This window comes from Gobio gobio, assembly GCF_949357685.1.
Source record: "Gobio gobio genome assembly, chromosome: 7".
Classification (NCBI taxonomy): Eukaryota; Metazoa; Chordata; class Actinopteri; order Cypriniformes; family Gobionidae; genus Gobio; species Gobio gobio.
The window spans coordinates 26647300-26667555 of record NC_137103.1 but is presented as its reverse complement, the minus strand read 5'-3'; the positions used below and the strand labels follow the sequence as shown (position 1 = coordinate 26667555).

At 39.7% G+C, this 20256-nt stretch overlaps 2 protein-coding genes across 3 annotated transcripts in view; both read left to right on the top strand.

The window, feature by feature from the left end:
* LOC307129041 (uncharacterized protein) overlaps nt 1–4636 on the top strand; it is a 31552-nt gene extending 26916 nt beyond the window's left edge. The window contains exons 23-26 of the mRNA XM_079821155.1: nt 2267–2464; nt 2546–2605; nt 3837–3908; nt 3987–4636. Of these exons, the coding sequence (XP_079677281.1) occupies nt 2267–2464; nt 2546–2605; nt 3837–3908; nt 3987–4214 (558 nt within the window). The 3' untranslated portion in view covers nt 4215–4636. The remainder of the gene's footprint in view (nt 1–2266; nt 2465–2545; nt 2606–3836; nt 3909–3986) is intronic.
* A 1332-nt stretch (nt 4637–5968) lies between these two features.
* The window catches only part of bmpr2b (bone morphogenetic protein receptor, type II b (serine/threonine kinase)), a 106214-nt gene continuing 91926 nt past the window's right edge, over nt 5969–20256 (top strand). The window contains exon 1 of one of the 2 annotated variants that reach the window (XM_079822006.1): nt 5969–6849. In XM_079822006.1, the coding sequence (XP_079678132.1) occupies nt 6771–6849 (79 nt within the window). In that variant the 5' untranslated portion in view covers nt 5969–6770. The remainder of the gene's footprint in view (nt 6850–20256) is intronic. The other variant, XM_079822007.1, reaches the window with a different exon arrangement.

Here is a 20256-nt window from a genome sequence, read left to right as displayed (position 1 = left end):
GTATTCTATGAGCAAAAGTGTTCTAAAAATGCACCTTTAAATATAAATTAGTTGAATTACCTCATATACAATTAAAGGTGCTGTGTGTAAAATTAGCGGCATCTAGCGGTGAGGTTGCGAATTGCTCCCTTTCGAAGCAAATATACCCCTTTTCCACCAGCATGAACCGGGTGCTAGTTCAGAGCCAGTGCCAGTGCCAGTTCGGAGTTGGTTCGACTGACTATCCTTCTAAGAACCGGTTTGTCTTTCCACATGCTAGAGAGCCACCACAGAGCCAGTCTTACGTCACTGTATACGTCCCATCTTTCTCAGCAACGCTAGCGAGGCAGCGGAAAACAAAAACACACCAGGCTTGTTCAAGATGCATTGGCGCTGCGCAGACCGATCAGTTTATGATATCAAAGTACCTCATGAGCGATTCAAAAGCATAAGGAGTTGTATGCTCTTGCTGTACTTTAATGTCATATGGCGGTCGGTCTGCATAGCACCGATGCATCTCGAACAAGCCTTCCATCAATAATGGCGAACGTTGCGTTACTATTGATGCACATGGCTTTACGATCCTACATCGGTATCAAAACACAGCGAATCCAACGCATTCGCGCAGCTCGCCATAATTTGTATAGACAGAGATTACAATTCTAGCAGTTATTAGCTTGATTAGCTGCCTTTTCAAAAATGACGGTCACAAGTTTGTGTTCGTCTTGTTGACCACGGTAACCCTGCCCCCAACCCCTGATGCAAGCGGTTCTTACTTCTAGACAAGCAATATTTTGGCGCTACTTAAAGGGTTAGTTCACCCAAAAATGAAAATTATGTCATTAATTACTCACCCGTAAGACCTCCGTTCATCTTCGGAACACAAATGAAGATATTTGTGTTGAAAGCTGATGGCTGATAAAGGCCTCAGATAGGCCTCCATTGGCATTCAGTACATTTACACTCCCAAGACCCATAAAAGGCACTAAAAACGTTGTTACAAAGCCCATCTCACCACAGTGGCTCTACAATAATTTTACGAAGCGACGACAATAGTTTTTGTGCGCAAAAAAAAAATCAAAATAACGCCTTTATCCAACTTGTTCTTGTCTTCCTTGTATGCCTCCACAACGCATGCGCAAGAATATTACACAGATCCGGCGTTCGGACACATGACCCTGAAGCGATTTGTTTACAAGCAGAGGAAGACGCGCGTGTCTAAGCTGTTGAATTCTACATTGATCGTGCTTTAGGTCTCGGCGTAGTGCTCAAAATTTGGCTAAAGTGTGCATTTCATGGATTTCCGAACGCCGGCGCTACGTCATATTCTCGCGCATGCGTCGTGGAGGTATATTCGGAAGACAAGAAGAGGTTGAATAAAGTCGTTATTTTGATTTTTTTTGTGCACAAAAACTATTGTCGTCGCTTCGTAAAATTATTGTAGAGCCACTGTGGTGAGATGGACTTTGTAACAATGTTTTAGTGCCTTTTATGGGTCTTGGGAGTGTAAATGTACTGAATGCCAATGGAGGCCTATCTGAAGCCTTTCTCAGCCATCAGCTTTCAACAAAAATATCTTCATTTGTGTTCCGAAGATGAACGGAGGTCTTACGGGTGTCGAACGACATGAGGGTGAGTAATTAATGACATCATTTTCATTTTTGGGTGAACTAACCCTTTAAGAACCACTTTTCCTGGTTCAGAGCTGGTGCTCTGGGTGTGGAAAGACAAAGAACCGATTTGAAACTAGGCTCTGGCTCCGAACCAGCACCAGCACTGCCTTGGTGGAAAAGGGGTAATACAGAAGCTACAGTGGCCATCACAGGACAAAGATGTCGTCGTCTGAGACAGCAGAGAGTAGCTTGCGCTCTGTAGAGCAGTTTGTCAGTTTAAGGCTACTGTAGAAACATGACGGTGCAAAATGGTGACATGTAAGGTCTTTATACACCACTGAAAACATAGTTATGTATATTATATTGCATTTCTGTAAATAGATCCTCATAAATATTACACACTGCACCTTTAAGAGTAGTGTCAGGAACTCTCAATTAAGCATGGATTGTGATTCTGAAAAACAAAATTAAATGGACCATTTACACTAGCATCCAAAAGCTCCAGGGTTTTGTTTTTGAAAGAAATTAATACTTGTATTCATCGAGGGTGCATTAAATTGATCAATAGTTTATTTACTATGTTACAAAAGATTTCTATTTCAAATTAATGCTGTTCTTTTGAACTTTCTATTGATTCTATTGACTTTATTTTTGGGCAATATTAATTGGAGAAGGAGCTTGAACCAAAGGCCCAGTCCATAGATGAGGTGGATACAGACTCTGCTGTGCAGGAGCGTCTGTCGGCCATGCAACGGGCCGTGGCACAACTGGAGGTGGATCAGAACCTTCTGCAGAAGAAAAACAATCATCTGGAGAAGAAAATTGAGAGACTACGAGCTGAGCGACAGCACCTGAGAGAGACGTTGATACAGGTACGAGCACACCTCACGAAGGCAGCACATATTATGTCAGCATGATTAATGTACCTACTGTATTTATTTGGCCATCATCAGGTTGAGCTGGAGAGGGGAAAACTGAGGCATCAGCTGTCACGGTCTGAAGCTGGAGTTCTGGTATGATGGAGAGAGTACATTTACAATACATTTGTGTTTTGTTCTGGTTGTCTTTCTGTGTGATGGATTGTCACTAAAGGGACCGTTTTTGTTAGACTTATGTATTTTTATTCTTATTAGAGTATCATTTTGTTAGCTTTAGCAACCAGTGTTTTTTGTGTATTATTTATATACTATTTATTAATATTTTAAATTAGCTTTTAATTAATAATAATTTTAATTTTAGTTTAAGATTTTGTGTGCTGTGACTTTTATAAGCGATAAGGCGAACAATGTTCGCTCAGCGGGTGAAAAATCCCATAGACTTAACATTGCAACCAATTGGACGGGTCATAGCTCTGAGCGATCCAATCAGGATCGCCATGAAGCTATCATGCCATGCTCCAGCAGCTATATAGAACACCCTAACAACAAGTTCCATAGACTTTCATTCAAAGAGATCAAAAGGGATATCTTTGGACAGAAGTTTCATAGAAACATGAGGGTGGAGCAAACAACCAATCACAAATCACCTTCAACACTTCCTATCCATGCCCTAGCAACCATTGCCAAGCACTCTAGCAACCCAAACCCAAAGATGGATTTATTCAAATCCGAATGTCATTGAGGCATGGTTTATATCATTCAAACTTTCAAGCAGTCTCTGGAGTATCATCATCATTTGGCAGCTGCCAAGCCACTCCCTAGCAACCAAACGGAGTACCCTAGCAGCCTTTTAGCAAGACCTATATTTGGCTCTTTTGGGGGTTGGCTCTTTTGACTTGCAAACAGCACGTCCAACACGCTACACATGCTAGCAGTGAATAGCTACATGCTAACAACAATTAGCTAAGTGTTAAAACATGTCAAAAATGCTAACTTAAACACACTAGCAACATGCTAATCATGTTAGCATCTTTGCCAAGTGCCGAGTTTTGCAACGGCAAGAACACACTCACATTTTCTTCAGAAAATGTACATATCTAGTATTATTAATATTATTTATTATTTTAATTTACTTTTATTTTAGCTTTAGTTTGTTAGTTTAGTACTTCAACTTCATTTCAGTTAGTTGCAAAGACTAACTATCCAATATTTAATTGGATTTCAACTCTATTTTAAGTACCGAAAACTATTTTTAATCTTTTTAGTTAACAATATGAATATTGTTAGCAACTTGATAATGCCAAACTATTGTCTGTCATGTGTTAATTGCCAGTAAAAAAGCTAAATTGCTAAACTTGTTGAATAGAACCTGTCAGATGATACAGACAAGGAAGAGCTGAAGCGACTCAGAGTCCGAGCCAGTGAGCTAGAAGAACAGGTTAGTCTTTAACACTTCAACTGTTCATTAGTATTTTGGCATATAATATGGCCTTAAAACCTAAACCCAATTTCCTAGGTTCACCATCTTCGTCTCATGTTGGCTGTGGACCATCAGCAGAGGGCAGAGTTCATAGACCGCTCTCTGAAGAACAGCCAGAGTCTGATGTCTCTGAGACAGGATCTGAACGAGTCTCTAGCTGCGGTCTCTCAGCGGCCCGTCCCCTCAGTGCTGGAGTCAGAGACACAGAGGCTGGACAGGAGCATCAGAGAGGAAGAGCTCCGATTTTCTCTCAGCCAAAGCTAAAGAAATAAAACTCTCCTTTATATGTAATAACTATTATATAGTTCATTTAACACCATATTTTTGCACTTAACACTCAGTAACTCTGGCCGTGAGCCACAGATTTATTTTACACTCAGGGTTACTTTACATATATTTATGTATTTTTGTAAATCTTTTTGTTTTAAACCATTCTAAAAATTCTAATTTGCTACAAAATATCACCAACTTTAAAGAGGCAACTATTTTAGATGGCGAATTTCAGGTTTACATATGTCTCTTCCTGACAGGAAGATAATTTAATATCTTAAAGCTTTGTGATCGGTTTACAATACTTTGCAAAGCTATTCTGCCAGTGTTATTATGTGTGCAATATAAGCAATCAGTCATTGTAATGCTATTTTTTATTTTTCATTTATTTTCAAATAAACTTCAGAATGATTTAGAATCTGTTTCCTCACATCTCTGATATTGATAATACCAAATCACAAATATAGCCCAAATTTAAGTCCAGGGTCTTGAGTTGAATTTACTGGAATGTATAAACTGATAACATGTATACTCTGAATGCAAGTTACTTCAGATAAAAGCGTCTGCCTAATACATGTGTTTTCACAATAGTTGTTACAACACATACCATCAAATCTGTGTGGTATTTGTGACTGCTTCTCTTGAAAGTCAACTTCTTAAAATCAATTACAGACCACTTGATTTTAATGACAGGGTTATGTTATTCAAAGCGTATACATATCTATGATTCAAAAGTTCTGGAGGTCCTGTGAGGCCTTGTTGCTTTACCTCAAATGAACTGTAGGGTGTCGGTAACTAGGGGGCGCTGTTTGGATGGAAAGATCGTCTGGCATCAAGTCGCCCACATATACATCACTGATTGTGTCAATCAACCCTCTAAACTCCCTCCCACCAACTACAAAATAATTACAATAATAAGTTACAAGTAGCCTTTGCTCATAAAATGTACCGTCATCTGACTTGGTCAGTATTTGTAATACATTTCAGAAGCATATTTGGGTGCAAATTCTGAAAACATAATAATAAATAATAAAAACAATAATAAAAACATTAGCATGTAGAAAATATAGTAATTACCTACACTTAGGCCTACACAACACAAATATTCAAAGGCCCATCTCCTCTGTTTTATTATAATTATTATTATTTACCGTAATTAGAACGTTGCTTATTTTCAAACATTTTCATTCAAAAAATTGGAATGTATTAAATTAAAATTAACCACATTTAATTAATTTTGTGATTCCAGAAGAGATTCTCATTCTGTATGTTCCACAATAATAATAGTAATAAAAAACATTATAGTCATTGAGGGTGATACATTTATTTGATTACAGTTTACGTCTAGATTTTTTGTGGGGTTTTACATAGGATGTTCATGTCATCCTGTGGCCCATTTGGAAATTTTTAATACAAAATAAAACTAGTTGTTTAATTGGTAGGCTGGCCTACACTAACTATTTTTGTTACTGTAAACTAAGTTACCTCAGCCGTTAGTAATAACTGTAGCAAGTGTGTTTTGGCGCAAACTATTGTAACCATGGTAAATTTGTTAGGGTGAAAGGAGGGAAAGAAAGCGAGACAAGTTAGAATTGGATTGGGGAGAGAGAGAGAGAGAGAGAGAGAGAGAGAGAGAGAGAGAGAGAGAGAGAGAGAGAGAGAGAGAGAGAGAGAGAGAGAGAGAGAGAGAGAGAGAGAGGTGGGGGTGGAGGAGGAGGAGAACTGGCTGCCCTTCATCTGTCTGCTCTGCTCTAGGCGGAGCTGAAGTTACCGAGAGCGGCCGCGGGAGCTCAACACGATCCGCGGGGAGATAATCATTCACACAGGGAGAAATGCGTTAATTTACCCGAGCAGACCCTGACCGGCGATCAGTTTACCGACCATCATCGACTGAGAGTCACTGCGCTGTTTTAGAGGCCTCTGTCGCTTTGGATCGGACTCAATGTCACTTCTGTTCGGCCGCTTGAACGGCGACCGATGGGTTCGACGCGTTATGCCTTACATTTCAGATACATTATTTCAGTGGTAATGCAGGAATAAAATAGGATAAAGCCGGGAAATGTCGGACATGTCGCCAGCTCGTGAAGCTCAACATCGACTGAAGCGGACTGACACGAAGAAACCTGACCCATATTGAGATACTGCTCGAGCATCTGGACCAGAACCAAATAGATCGAAACAAAATCTTGTTTATAAACGCCGATAACAACCGAGACGTGATCACAGTTTGAGCTCTCTCTCTCTCGCTCTCTTAAAAAGGCTGAAGACATGCGACGAAGTGGATCACATACATTGCATGAAGTATAATCGCTCAAACTCCGAACCAGCATGGAGAAAATGCGTTTATAATCTATTTATCAAAGCACACAGAAACCCGGGCATCTAAAACCATGCATTGCCTCCAAACCTATATATGCACGTCTCATTTCGGACTATTCGCTCCGAGCACATGAGCTTGAACTTCGGTCGATAGAGAAGAGGGGGAAAAAAAAGAAAATCTACTGGAACTTTTTTTTGAACCCATCCAGAAGCACCAGGACTATCATCAGGATGAGAGTGCGGATCCTAAACCGAACATCAGTACTGTCACTGGGGCTGTTCTCAATGCTTCTGCTCAGCGCGGTGGCTGGTAAATATGCTCACTTGAACTATTTAACTGTTATGTGTATCCATATTACAGAGTCCATGCTATATTATTTGCAGATTATATGCATGTTGTTCATTAGAATCACTCGGCGCTGCAGCATAAACACGGTAATGTGAAGTGAACTGAATCGGTTTACTGTACCAATGTGGACTGTCAGGATTGCTGGTTCACTATTACCGAGGGACGTGTTGTGGTGCATCTCGTTTCAATATCAACTTCAATATCTTGAACTTCAAGGGTGCCTTTGTCTGTGTTAGTCTACTCTAGTTAAACTAAAGTGGATTTACTTTGAATTGATCAACAGTTACACAAGCAGGTGCTTTTAGTGCTACTAAGAAAGAAAGATTAGAGCTAGATCAGGGAATTTGCATATTAATTTTAGCTTCTCTTTATGATGGATTAATTAGTTTGTGCAGTCTTTACTTCAGTACTGAGCTGCATTCCCCTGAAAACATTGTAAGCCTAAGCAAGTCCTATTGGTACAATAATACAGTGATGGTGTCAGATGGTAATAATATTATTCATTATTCATGTAGTATGGTATTTACTTACACACATTTTTATTAAATGGGGCATTTCCTAAATTGGTATTACCATGGCACTTTTTTTAGTGCTCTTGTTTTGTCTGTGTTTTTGAATGTTTTGTCTTTTAATGTTATTAATCCAGACTTATAGTTTTCAGTCATGAACACAACCTAGTCTATTATTATTATTATTAGTCCTAGTCTTATGGTGAATCCTGTTTTTTTCACCCTTTAGTATGTCTTAAGGGTTTTGTCTCTGCATTTGTTAGTTACACAGGCAGGTGCTTTTGGGGAAATTTGTAAAGGCATTTACAAGAAAAGTTTCTGGATGGTAGGTTTCATAATCAGATGTTTTTTAGGCTGATGGCTTGCTCATATACAGTATGTCTGTTTTAACACTCGGAATACAAAACAACAAAAATTTACTGGACTGTTGCTGGATCAAGTTAAAAATAAGGCCATGTTGTGTATAAATCACACAGACTGGGGATCATTATCAGAGAGTGTGTTTTGATGTCTGTTTCTTGTCTCTTGCTTTCAAATGGATCAGATCGAACATGCTGTGTGTCGGCCATTAGAGTCTATTTACCCTGTTGTTATATGCAGTTAGTCATCAGATCAGAAGCATGTGATTATTGTACCATTGATTGTTGTGAGACTCTTGAAAAGTCCCTAGAACATTGCAGGAATGTGATGGATGAATAAATGTCCCTATGCTGTCCGCAGGAATTCATTCAAGCCTTTCCCTAATTAAGCGTTAATTACTAGACATACAGAGCTTTGTTGGGTAGTTATTGTTTTATGTGAGCTAACTGCACTGCTCATAGTTGGAAATGTATTTCGGGTTCAGCTTTGTCCCCGATGAGATAACGCTCTCTGTCTCCACTTGTACAATATTAGGGAGAGGATGGAAGGAGAAGGCAATTATGAAAGTGTCAGTTGTGCTCTTCTTTAAAGGTGCACCCAGTCATTTGTCCTAAAGAAAAGAACGCAAATATGTTTAAAATGTCGTACATTCCTGGAGGCTGCCATGTTGAGATCACATGGCCTACTGTGTCATGCAATTTTAGCATGTTCACACTTGTGGTTCGGTTCACTTGGTCCGAAACATTTAGTCCTGGTCCGTTTATTTTAACAACAAACTTAAAGATACGACTTAAAGGCAAAGGGATATATTCACAACCTGATTGGTCGGCTCTTATTACGTATATTTTGCGACGGAACTTGCAGAACATCCAAAAAATGCTGTGTGCTGGGCTAAATGTGCTTAGCCTATGATGGTATTTTGACCAGCTGGCAACTCGTGAAGAGCTTATAAAAAGTGTAAAGGGAGTCAAAACAGTGGCAGGAATCCCTCCATCACGCACAAACGAAGATCTGCTGCGAGGAGGCAGGGTTCTGACGCCTTTACCAAACTGTGATGGGCAATATTGCGAATACGACGAGAAAAAACATATTTTTAGGGTCGCATCTTGTGACGTCATGTCCTGTTTTCGGTTCGCTTACATGTCTTTGGTCCGTGTTGCGTTCATATATAATTCAAAACGCACCAGAGTTTGTTAAGAAGCGGACCGATGGTTCGGATGGCAGCGTTCACACTTATTCAAAGGACCCGCACTAAGAGAGCAATCGCACCGGGGTTCGATTTCATAGAACCAAACATGCCAAGTGTGAACACGCACTTAAAAAGTTCTGTGAAAAATAAAAATAACAATTTGGGAATAGTTTGTTTACTTTTCCACTTATATTTGAAATAAATTATAATTGTCTATTCATTAGATAATCCTGAAAAATATGTATTGTGGTTGCCACAAAAATATCAAGCAGCACAAGTTCCAACAATGATAATAACTGAGCATCAAATCAGCATATTAGAATGATTTCTGAAGGATGATCTGACACTGAAGACTGGAGTAATGATGCTGAAAATTCAGCTGGAATGACCACTGGAATGAATAAGACCAACTTAAAGTTTGAATGGAAAGCAAGATCCTTAAATTCTCTAATATTCATATTGGGAATATGCAGGATTATTATACAGCATATGCGTTTAATTAGAGATTTGTGATGGCACAAATTGCCACACTTTTTATTCGGTTGTGCTACTTTTACCTTACAGTACTGTAACGGTTCCATGGTACAGTGATGCGTCATGATCCATAGTACTGAATGTTGTTTACCATATTCAAATACGAGGGTTTGTACATGGTACTTCAAAGAATAATGGTCCTATCAAGGAACATGTCCAAAATGTCGGTATTATCATGGTATTTTGACTGTTTTTGTCTTTGAATGCAGCAAGCACATCCACAATATATTATCTCCTATTATATTAATCCAGATCATTTCCGGTCATGAAAATAAGGAAGCGCCAAATTCAGATTCAGTTATTATGAGTCATAACTTAAGCTTTGATTTTTCAATTTCACCTACGGTTGAACCCTCAGGGCACAACAATAGAAATGCCACATTCGCATTAGTCCATCTCTAGAACAAAAGCTTCTTGACAAATTCCTTTCAGCTGAGTGTTATCGCCATACTGATTCCCCTTAGTTAAAGTGATCGTACTGGGGTCACATATTCCAAACCCACAGCCAGGTCCCGCGAGGAATGCGATTTCAGCTTTGCGGTTGTGACTACAGAGGTACGACCACACAATGAGGTTACAATGGAGACAGACATGGTAATTAAAAGTGTGGTCTTGTCCAACCATGCTGGCAAACCGGTTTGAGGACTCATCACAAGCTCATTTTAAAGCCGTTAGGAGCTGCCACAGTGATTTAGATCTGAGTTAGCCCCTGGATGGGTAGTTAGCCTCACTTGAGGGAGTTTAATACTGCAATGTGCCGCAGTTTGGGTTGGGCCTTTTAGAAACCAGCGAGAGGACGGTTTGTTGAGCATGGAAAAGATTAAGATGAAGGGGAGGCTGTACTGTGTGTGAGAGTCATTACCCCGTCTGCGACCGCTGTGAGAGCATGAAGCTATGGATCTTTTGCCACTCGGCTAAGCCCATCAGCACTCATTACTCACACACGCACTCACATATGTGTAACATGACCATTAAGGCTCTGGCAATAGTTCATACACAGTATTGGCGCTTTTCAGAGACGGCAGGCTGTGGTATGAGATTCTAGCTGGGCCATGAAGAGAGATATTGTGTTCTTGATCAAGGACGTTCTGTGGAGCGTCCAGGACCGTGCATCAATTTCTGGATAATGGGCTGTGCACCATGTTAGAAACACAAGTAAGCCTGTGTCTTGACCTTATGTCTTATCTTGTACACAGTATCTGAACTTGCTGCCAGACTAGCAGCTTATTTCACATACAGAGGCAGAATTTCTCAGGCTTTGCCAGTTTACATTTTTTTCTATATAAAAAGACAAGTAACTTATAATACAGGAGCAAATAATATTAGCAATCATGCTACTATGTTTATAGTTGGTGCATGATAATGTTATGCTTTTTTTGGACATTACAATTTTTTACTTTTTTGTTTTTGAAAGAAGTATGGTCATACGAAGGCCATACGAATTTCATTAGATCAAAAACACAGTGAAAACAGTAATTGTGTAAAATGTTATTACAATTTAAAATAACTTTTCTATTTAAATGTATTTAAAATATAATTTATTCCTGTGATGGTAAAGCTGAATTCTCAGCATTATTACTCCAGTCTTTAGTGTCACATGATCCTTCAGAAATCATTCTAATATGATGATTTGAGGCTCAAGAAACATTTATTATCAATGTTGAAAACAGTTGTGCTGCTTAAATATCTTTTTAGAAACCATGATACTTTTTTCAGGTTTCCAAAAGAACATTTATTTAAAATGGAAAACTTTTGTAATAAAAAAATGTCTGTACAGTCACTTTTGTGCATTTTAATGCATCCTTGATTCTTTTCTGAATGAAAAAAAAAAAAATCTACTGACCCTAAACTTTTAAAAGGTACACTTAAAAATGCTGGGTTAAAAATAACCCAAGTTGGGTTGAAAATGGGGTTGTTTTAACCCAGCGGTTGGGTTAAATGTTTGCTTAAAACAACCCAATTGCTGGTTTAAAACAACCCCATTTTCAACCCAACAACAATTTTTTAGAGTGTAGTGTATATCATTACTTGTACATTTTCTACATGGTAGAAAAATATGGTAACCATTTAGTACCATGGTGTATAACACGTGTCTTCAACAGGGAATACGCAGCTTCTAATTATTGTTTGTCCTGGACCTGTTGTGAAAAATTTAAATATTTGTTAAATAAAATGTAGTATTACTAAGTTAGCTTTTTAAATATCTAAACTTTTAAAAGCTTTTAAATTTTAAACCAAAGTTGTTTCATTGTCCCACCTAGTACATTAAAATAAATTAAGTAAAATTAAATATTAGTATTAGTAATATTAGTATTACTCTCTCTATTTTGAAAGTCTTGCCCTAGTATTGCCATCTAATACTGTCACTGTACCAAAGAGCTTTTTTATAAGTATGTGCTGCTGTTCTTACTTAAAGAAGGTACATTTCTTCCTTTTCATCACGGCAAAAGGGTTAATATAAAATGACACACAGGGAAGTGTTACATTGGATCCCATTCTGTAATTACCCAAATATATAATTTCAAACGTCTGGTTTTAATATGATTTCCTTTGAGGTTTTCCGTCTTTCTAATTTGAGCGTTTGATGGGCAAAGATGATTATCTCTGCGGAATAATAAAGCGAGTGCAAATTAGTTCAGACGTGACGCTCTTTGATATTTCCTGATATTTTCTTTGAAACACACCGTAGTGCCCCCACAGCGGTGTGTTTGTTGCCCTGTGCGTAATGTATTAGCGTCTGCGTCTCTGAGCTGTCGGCCTTAAGGAATTTGCCCGTCTGTCTGTGGGGGAGGGCAGGAAGTGGGAGTTGGCTGTCTCACCCTGTCAAGCATTTCCACGTTTTTGATTTGTACTCTGATAGCAGTTAAGTATGGGTGTACCAAATGCATGTGTGCATTGCGTGTGTGTGGCTCTGCTCAGTACGGTATTGCATGTCATGGCAGCGCTACGTCTGCGTTTCATGCTGCAAGGATCACGTATATACAGCTGTCTCTAGCGTGACACTTCAAAAAAAAGCAGCAAACGCACAGATTTTCTGTTCTTGAAGTCAGTTCACCATTGTTTTTCGTTGAGCATTTCCTCTTGTTTGTGTGTTTTGCCATGTGTGGTGGGGGTCTGGAGTGTGTAGCCCTGCACTAGCAGGATTTAGACTAAACAATGTGTCTCTCGTTGGCTCCAGGGGCAGGCGGCTGGGGAACGGGAGGAAAGAGAGAGAGAGAGAGAGAGAGAGAGAGAGAGAGAGAGAGAGCGAGAGAGAGAGAGAGAGACATTCCCTTGCGGTGACGCCAAACCCCCCTCAACACATTCACATAGTGCCCTCCGTCTGCAGTTGAACTGATTGAATCTGAGACCCCTCCTCTGATAGACTCCCCCCCCCTCTTTCAAACGCAGTTCACACACTAATTGAAAAATCATTTCACTTGAGGAATGTAATGTGGCCCCTTTTCAGTTCTGCACATTGCTTCGGGGGGCAAAACACCCTATTCTAGCTGTCGTTTCGATCTTGTTCTTTTTATGCATCTCTAATCTCTCTCTCCCTTCATAGACTTGCGATTACGTTTTATGGGCTCTTTTGCATCGTTTACCGTGCTTCGGAGTTGGACTGTGGTGGATTAACCCTATAATTCCTCCAGTGTCATATTTGATACGCAAATTTCTGAGGCCTTTGAATTATCAACATCATCAAAACGTAGTTTAAAAATCAGTTTTATTTATCCATTCGGCTTATGCCCGCAGGTCCAGGGGGGCCCAATTACAATGAGAGATTTTAAAATGAGTGTTATTATTTTACTCTAGTGCTAAAACTCTGTAAGACAATTACTTTATAAATAAATAAAAATGTAAATATCGCCACTTTCGGGTAGAAACCTTGTATCTGCATATTTTATCTTTTATTTTCTTAAATCATTACTATTGGTCATCCATTACGTCTGTCTGTTTGTGGGCTAATGTTTTATGTATTTGAGGAGTGGAGAAGAGTGTCTTAGTCTAGCGTTTGTTGTCGACTCTGCATCTTTAATAACATGATGAGATTTTGACCAAATGTGTTTAAGCCTTAAAGGGGCTATATGCAACTTTTTCCCCAAAATAAACGTAACAATAGCCTTTTTATTTTACCATTTATGACTCAAACATCTCCTGATGAGCATACTGACACCTTGTCCGCTCACAGTGGGTGCACCTATAAGCCTGTATCCTATTTTTCCTATTTTCTGGCGGGTCGTCTTTTCCCGCGCTGTCTGCGGATGTGACGTCACCACCGCTGCGAGAGCGAGCAGAAAATGAGAGCAGTTCTGTTTTTTGGCCACAGGTGTCAGTCGCGAGTTTAAATTTCAGAAAAACGCATATAGCCCCTTTAAAAAAATACAGTGTTTCTTCCATCTCCTTTTATAAAGCAAATGTAAGAATAACATTTATATTGTTGTTAATATTTCAAGATGAACACTTACTGGACTGAAGCAACTGCAGGTTTTCTTGATTACACCCCCCCCCCTTTTTAAGAAAAATTATGATCAAATATGACACATGAGGCTCTTGAAGAATGTTTATTTGTATGTGAGTCATTGATCATCTATACATGGTTCTGGCAAATCTGCACCATGCTTTTCACAGTAACCATAATTCTGTGCTCAACAAGATAGTCTCTCACTATACAAAGACTGTTTAGTCTTGCAAGTGTTGACTATTCTAGTACATGTTGTAGATTATAGTACATAGTCAGGATAAATGGCATATTTAATATGGGTGAATGTATTAGCAGCAATATCTTCTTTGCAGCTAACAGCCTCCTTTGAACCTTTGCAAAAAAGTTGCTAATATGGTAACTAGTCCTCATAATCACTCATTGTAGCGGCCCATTATCTCCCATCCAGCATTTCATGGTGGGGCCAATGTAGGCATTTTGGGCCCTAAATGGTTTGTCCATCAGTTTCATATGAATGGGGCTAATTCAGATTGGGCCACCGTGGAACCTGTGGACAACCATTTGGGGCCCAAACCTCAAGCCCATATCATGCCAGCATTGACCCTTAGCATGAAATGTTGTTGCTCTCCCAAGCAAATATATTTTGGCTGCTAAAAAAATCAGCTTTGCCATTACAGGAAAGAAAAAAAAAAAAAATTTGAAAAAAGTTTTTTAATTAAAAGTTTTACTGTAAAAGCATTTTCGAGAATTAATGGTTTTTGGGTGCCAATAACTTTAGGGCAATAAACAGTGTTTTTTAATATGTGATATTTCTTACTGAACTTATATATATGATTTATATTTATACATTTAATTCAGATCAAAGCTAAATTAATTTGCTTGTCTGGTGAAATTTAAGTTCAGTAAGAAATATCACCTATTATTATAATAAAAAAATCTGTTATTAAGAATATTATTATATTCTCCAACATATTAATTATCTAGTACTTCTGTGGATGTTCACTGTGATGCTGCTGTTTTATTCTATTTGCCTTTAAAAAATTAAGGCTAAGACAATTGCTAAAACAATTTGAATTAAATTTACCACTAGTAAACATTTAGCTAATCTAATGAGTTAAATTGGGCAGTGTTAATATCAAAGGAAGTACCGGCACTTTTTTTCCCCCACTTTGAGCACCAACACACGGCACACGCACACACCCTCAGTCTAGCTCATATTAAAATTCAGTGGCTCTCCTCTGGCTTTCTGCCACATTCAGTCCATCGTTCTGTTCCTCTTTACCCCAGCTGTCTTTGAGCACCGTTGCGCCTGCTTTCAGAAACATGCAGTAGTTTACTCTGTTGTGAAATAACAGATGCAGCTTTAATGAATTGATTTGTTACGTAAAATAATTTATCTGCAACCTGCACGAAATTGCATTAAAATGGCCTGGGTACAAAATGCTATAAAAGTAACTGCTTTTATTAGGCTATGTGAGGCTTTGTCTATTTGTTTTGCTCAAATCAAGCAGAAATGAAAAAAATCACAGTTCCTCTCCTTCATATAGATATTGTGCTAAAGTTGAAGTCGACATGAAACTAAAGTTTCGATAGTCTTTTCTTCCCTATTGAGACATCTGAGTGAATACAAGAAATATAGGGCAGGACTTGATTTTGACAATTGGGAATTGATTGGATCGTTGGACCTTTGTGAGTGACAGGTTGTCCCGTCCTCGAGGTTGTCCCGTCCTCGCACCAGTGAACATGTCATCAGAAAAGAGAAAAGATGCCGCTGCAAAAGGGAGGTAAAGTTATTTTGATTAAAGATTTCAAGGGCACAACATTTTTTTGTGCACAATAAATAATTTATAATAAATACTGCAGTATTCCATGAAAAAACAAGAATGGTAAGTTTTTACTTGTTACATGATGACTAATGTGTAAATACCACCATGTTATATTAAAAGGTTAGTTCAACCAAACATGGAAATTCTGTCATTAATTACTCACCTTTGGTTCATCTTCGGAACATAAATTAAGATCTTTTTGATGAAATCTGAGAGCTTTGACCCTCACTGGTTCTTGCGGAAGCTCAAATGTGCTGCGTAATACACGATAATGAACCTCATTGGTTCTTGCAGAAGCTCCAAGCATCCAACGTGCTGCGCAACACACAAGAATGAACCTCATTGGTTCTTGTGGAAGCTCCAATGTGCTGTGTAACACCAGAATGAACCTCATTGGTTGTTGTGGAAGCTCCAATGTGCTGCGTAACACTAGAATGAACCTCATTGGTTCTTGTGGAAGCTCAAACGTGCTGCATAACACGAGAATGAACCTCATTGGTTCTTTTGGAAGCTTCAGTGTGCTGCGTAACACGAGAATGAACCTTATTGGTTCTTGCAGAAGCTCCAATGTGCTGCGTAACACGAGAATGAACCTCATTGGTTCTTGCAGAGGCTCAAACGTGCTGCATAACACGTGAATGAGCCTCATTGGTTCTTGTGGAAGCTTCAACGTGCTGCATAACACGAGAATGAACCTCATTGGTTCTTGTGGAAGCTTCTGCGTGCTGCTTAACATGAGAATGAACCTCTTTGGTTCTTGTGGAAGCTTCAACGTGCTGCATAACACGAGAATGAACCTCATTGGTTCTTGTGGAAGCTTCTGCGTGCTGCTTAACATGAGAATGAACCTCATTGGTTCTTGTGGAAGCTCAAACGTGCTGCATAACACGAGAATGAACCTCATTGGTTCTTGTGGAAGCTTCTGCGTGCTGCTTAACATGAGAATGAACCTCATTGGTTCTTGTGGAAGCTCAAACGTGCTGCATAACACGAGAATGAACCTCATTGGTTCTTGTGGAAGCTCCAACGTGCTGCGTAACACGAGAATGAACCTCACTGGTTCTTGTGGATGCTCAGACGTGCTGCATAACACGAGAATGAACCTCATTGGTTCTTGTGGAAGCTCAAACGTGCTGCATAACACGAGAATGAACCTCATTGGTTCTTGTGGAAGCTCAAACGTGCTGCATAACACGAGAATGAACCTCATTGGTTCTTGTGGAAGCTCAAACGTGCTGCGTAACACGAGAATGAACCTTATTGGTTCTTGCAGAAGCTCAAACGTGCTGCATAACACGTGAATGAGCCTCATTGGTTCTTGCGGAAGCTCAAACGTGCTGCATAACACGAGAATGAACCTCATTGGTTCTTGTCGAAGCTCAAATGTGCTGCGTAACACGAAAATTAACCTCATTGGTTCTTTTGGAAGCTCAAACGTGCTGCATAACACGAGAGTGAACCTCATTGGTTCTTGTGGAAGCTCAAACGTGCTGCATAACACGAGAATGAACCTCATTGGTTCTTGTGGAAGCTCAAACGTGCTGCATAACACGAGAATGAACCTCATTGGTTCTTGTGGAAGCTTAAAACGTGCTGCATAACAAGAGAATGAACCTCATTGGTTCTTGTGGAAGCTCAAACGTGCTGCATAACACGAGAATGAACCTCATTGGTTCTTGCAGAAGCTCCAATGTGCTGCGTAACATGAGAATGAACCTCATTGGTTCTTGTGGAAGCTCAAACGTGCTGCAAAACACGAGAATGAACCTCATTGGTTCTTTTGGAAGCTCAAACGTGCTGCATAACACGAGAATGAACCTCATTGGTTCTTTTGGAAGCTCAAACGTGCTGCATAACACGAGAATGAACCTCATTGGTTCTTGTGGAAGCTCCAATGTGCTGCATAACACGAGAATGAACCTCATTGGTTCTTTTGGAAGCTCAAACGTGCTGCTTAACACGAGAATGAACCTCATTGGTTCTTTTGGAAGCTCAAACGTGCTGCTTAACACGAGAATGAACCTCATTGGTTCTTGTGGAAGCTCAAACGTGCTGCATAACACGAGAATGAACCTCATTGGTTCTTGTGGAAGCTCAAACGTGCTGCTTAACACGAGAATGAACCTCATTGGTTCTTGTGGAAGCTCAAACGTGCTGCATAACACGAGAATGAACCTCATTGGTTCTTGTGGAAGCTCAAACGTGCTGCATAATACGTGAATGAACCTCATTGGTTCTTTTGGAAGCTCAAACGTGCTGCTTAACACGAGAATGAACCTCATTGGTTCTTGTGGAAGCTCAAACGTGCTGCTTAACACGAGAATGAACCTCATTGGTTCTTGTGGAAGCTGAAACGTGCTGCTTAACACGAGAATGAACCTCATTGGTTCTTGTGGAAGCTCCAATGTGCTGCATAACACGAGAATGAACCTCATTGGTTCTTGTGGAAGCTCAAACGTGCTGCTTAACACGAGAATGAACCTCATTGGTTCTTTTGGAAGCTCAAACGTGCTGCTTAACACGAGAATGAACCTCATTGGTTCTTGTGGAAGCTCAAACGTGCTGCTTAACACGAGAATGAACCTCATTGGTTCTTGTGGAAGCTCAAACGTGCTGCTTAACACGAGAATGAACCTCATTGGTTCTTGTGGAAGCTCAAACGTGCTGCTTAACACGAGAATGAACCTCATTGGTTCTTGTGGAAGCTCCAATGTGCTGCATAACACGAGAATGAACCTCTTTGGTTCTTGTGGAAGCTCAAACGTGCTGCATAACACGAGAATGAACCTCATTGGTTCTTGTGGAAGCTCAAACGTGCTGCATAACACGAGAATGAACCTCATTGGTTCTTTTGGAAGGTCAAACGTGCTGCATAACATGAGAATGAACCTCATTGGTTCTTTTGGAAGCTCAAACGTGCTGCATAACACGAGAATGAACCTCATTGGTTCTTTTGGAAGCTCAAACGTGCTGCATAACACGAGAATGAACCTCATTGGTTCTTTTGGAAGCTCAAACGTGCTGCATAACATGAGAATGAACCTCATTGGTTCTTTTGGAAGCTCAAACGTGCTGCATAACACGAGAATGAACCTCATTGGTTTTCACACGTCAAGTGAACAAGCTTATGCTTCCGTTTACCACAACTCGTGTGAGTTAATGAATGTTTATATGTGAATAAAAGCCTAAATTCAATCTTTTCAGTGTATATAGTGATTGAGTCTTTTCAGAAAATTAGGACTAAACCACTCAATTCATATATCTCTTTATGAACTGAAAGTGTTAGTTGTGTAGCTGTCAATATAGGGACAGAAAGGTCTCCGATTTCATTAAAAAGATCTTTGGAACGACAGGAGAGTGAGTAATTAATGACAGAATTTTCCTTTTTTGGGTGAACTATCCCTTTAAGCAGACTTTACCTCACCAAGTTGAGGCGCATTGCATTAGGAAAGCTTGGCGAGTCTCGTAGCCTCTCCAGCGAAGGGAGGGGGATCCATTCTCTTGCCAAACAGCGCCTACATGTCTGGGTGGTGAGAGGCAAGTGCACACCAGAGCTCTCTGGATGGGAGGTGTATTTGTGGAGGGGTATTTCAAAACCCTGGCACAGCTCTCTCTGTGGTCAGAGGCTCAATTCTGAAGCTTTTCAAGCTGCCCTCCGCCACAGTCACGTGTTAAACCTGATCGAGAAAAGCCAGTGGAAAAAATGAGGAGCAGACAAACCTGACCGCCGTTAAACACCCCTGATCTTGTCGCCTTGTAGTTGTTGGTGCATGAAAGGCTCGTATTTTAGGGTGACCTGCATGTTAATGTGGGTTGAATTTGAGGTAAATGTACAACTTTTTAAACAACTAATAATGACCCTTCTGTGTGCATTTCTGCTAAATTATGAACACACTTCATGCAGTTCTCTCACGTTCCCGTTGGGTTTTTGAGCAAACATGCTTCGTCCCTGTGGAAGATGACTGTTGACACGTTCAACATCAACATTAGCTCTGCCGTCAGTGGCTTGACCTCGAGCCAAAGCCATCAACGATTTATGAATCCCAGCAAGCTGGATTCAAGATAATTTGTGTAATATTTAAGTTTTAATGAGATACAAGTTCAGCCCTCAGCTTCTGCCCGTGACAAAAATAGGTTGGCGCTGTCATGCCTTTCTTGTGATTAATACTGTTTGGACACAGACGTGCAGCTACTTTTGAAGCTTGGAGTTTGTAGACATGAGTAGCCCTAATGGTACGTGTCCTCTTCTACAAGCTATGTCTTCGTCTAGACCAATGTCCAAAAACAAAAGTGAAACTAAAATGGCAGGTGGGTCAATGACATATAAGAGTGTCCGTGATAAAAAAAGAAACCTAGTTTAATGCATGTCTTCTTTTTTTTTTTATTTACCCTTTGCATTCATGTTGGTCTCATATGGTTTTGAAAAACTTTTATACCATCTCAATAAAGGTTTTAATTTAATGATAAAAATGTAATGCATGTCTCGTGTATATGCATGTAAAAGTAGTAATGTATTCATCATTGTTT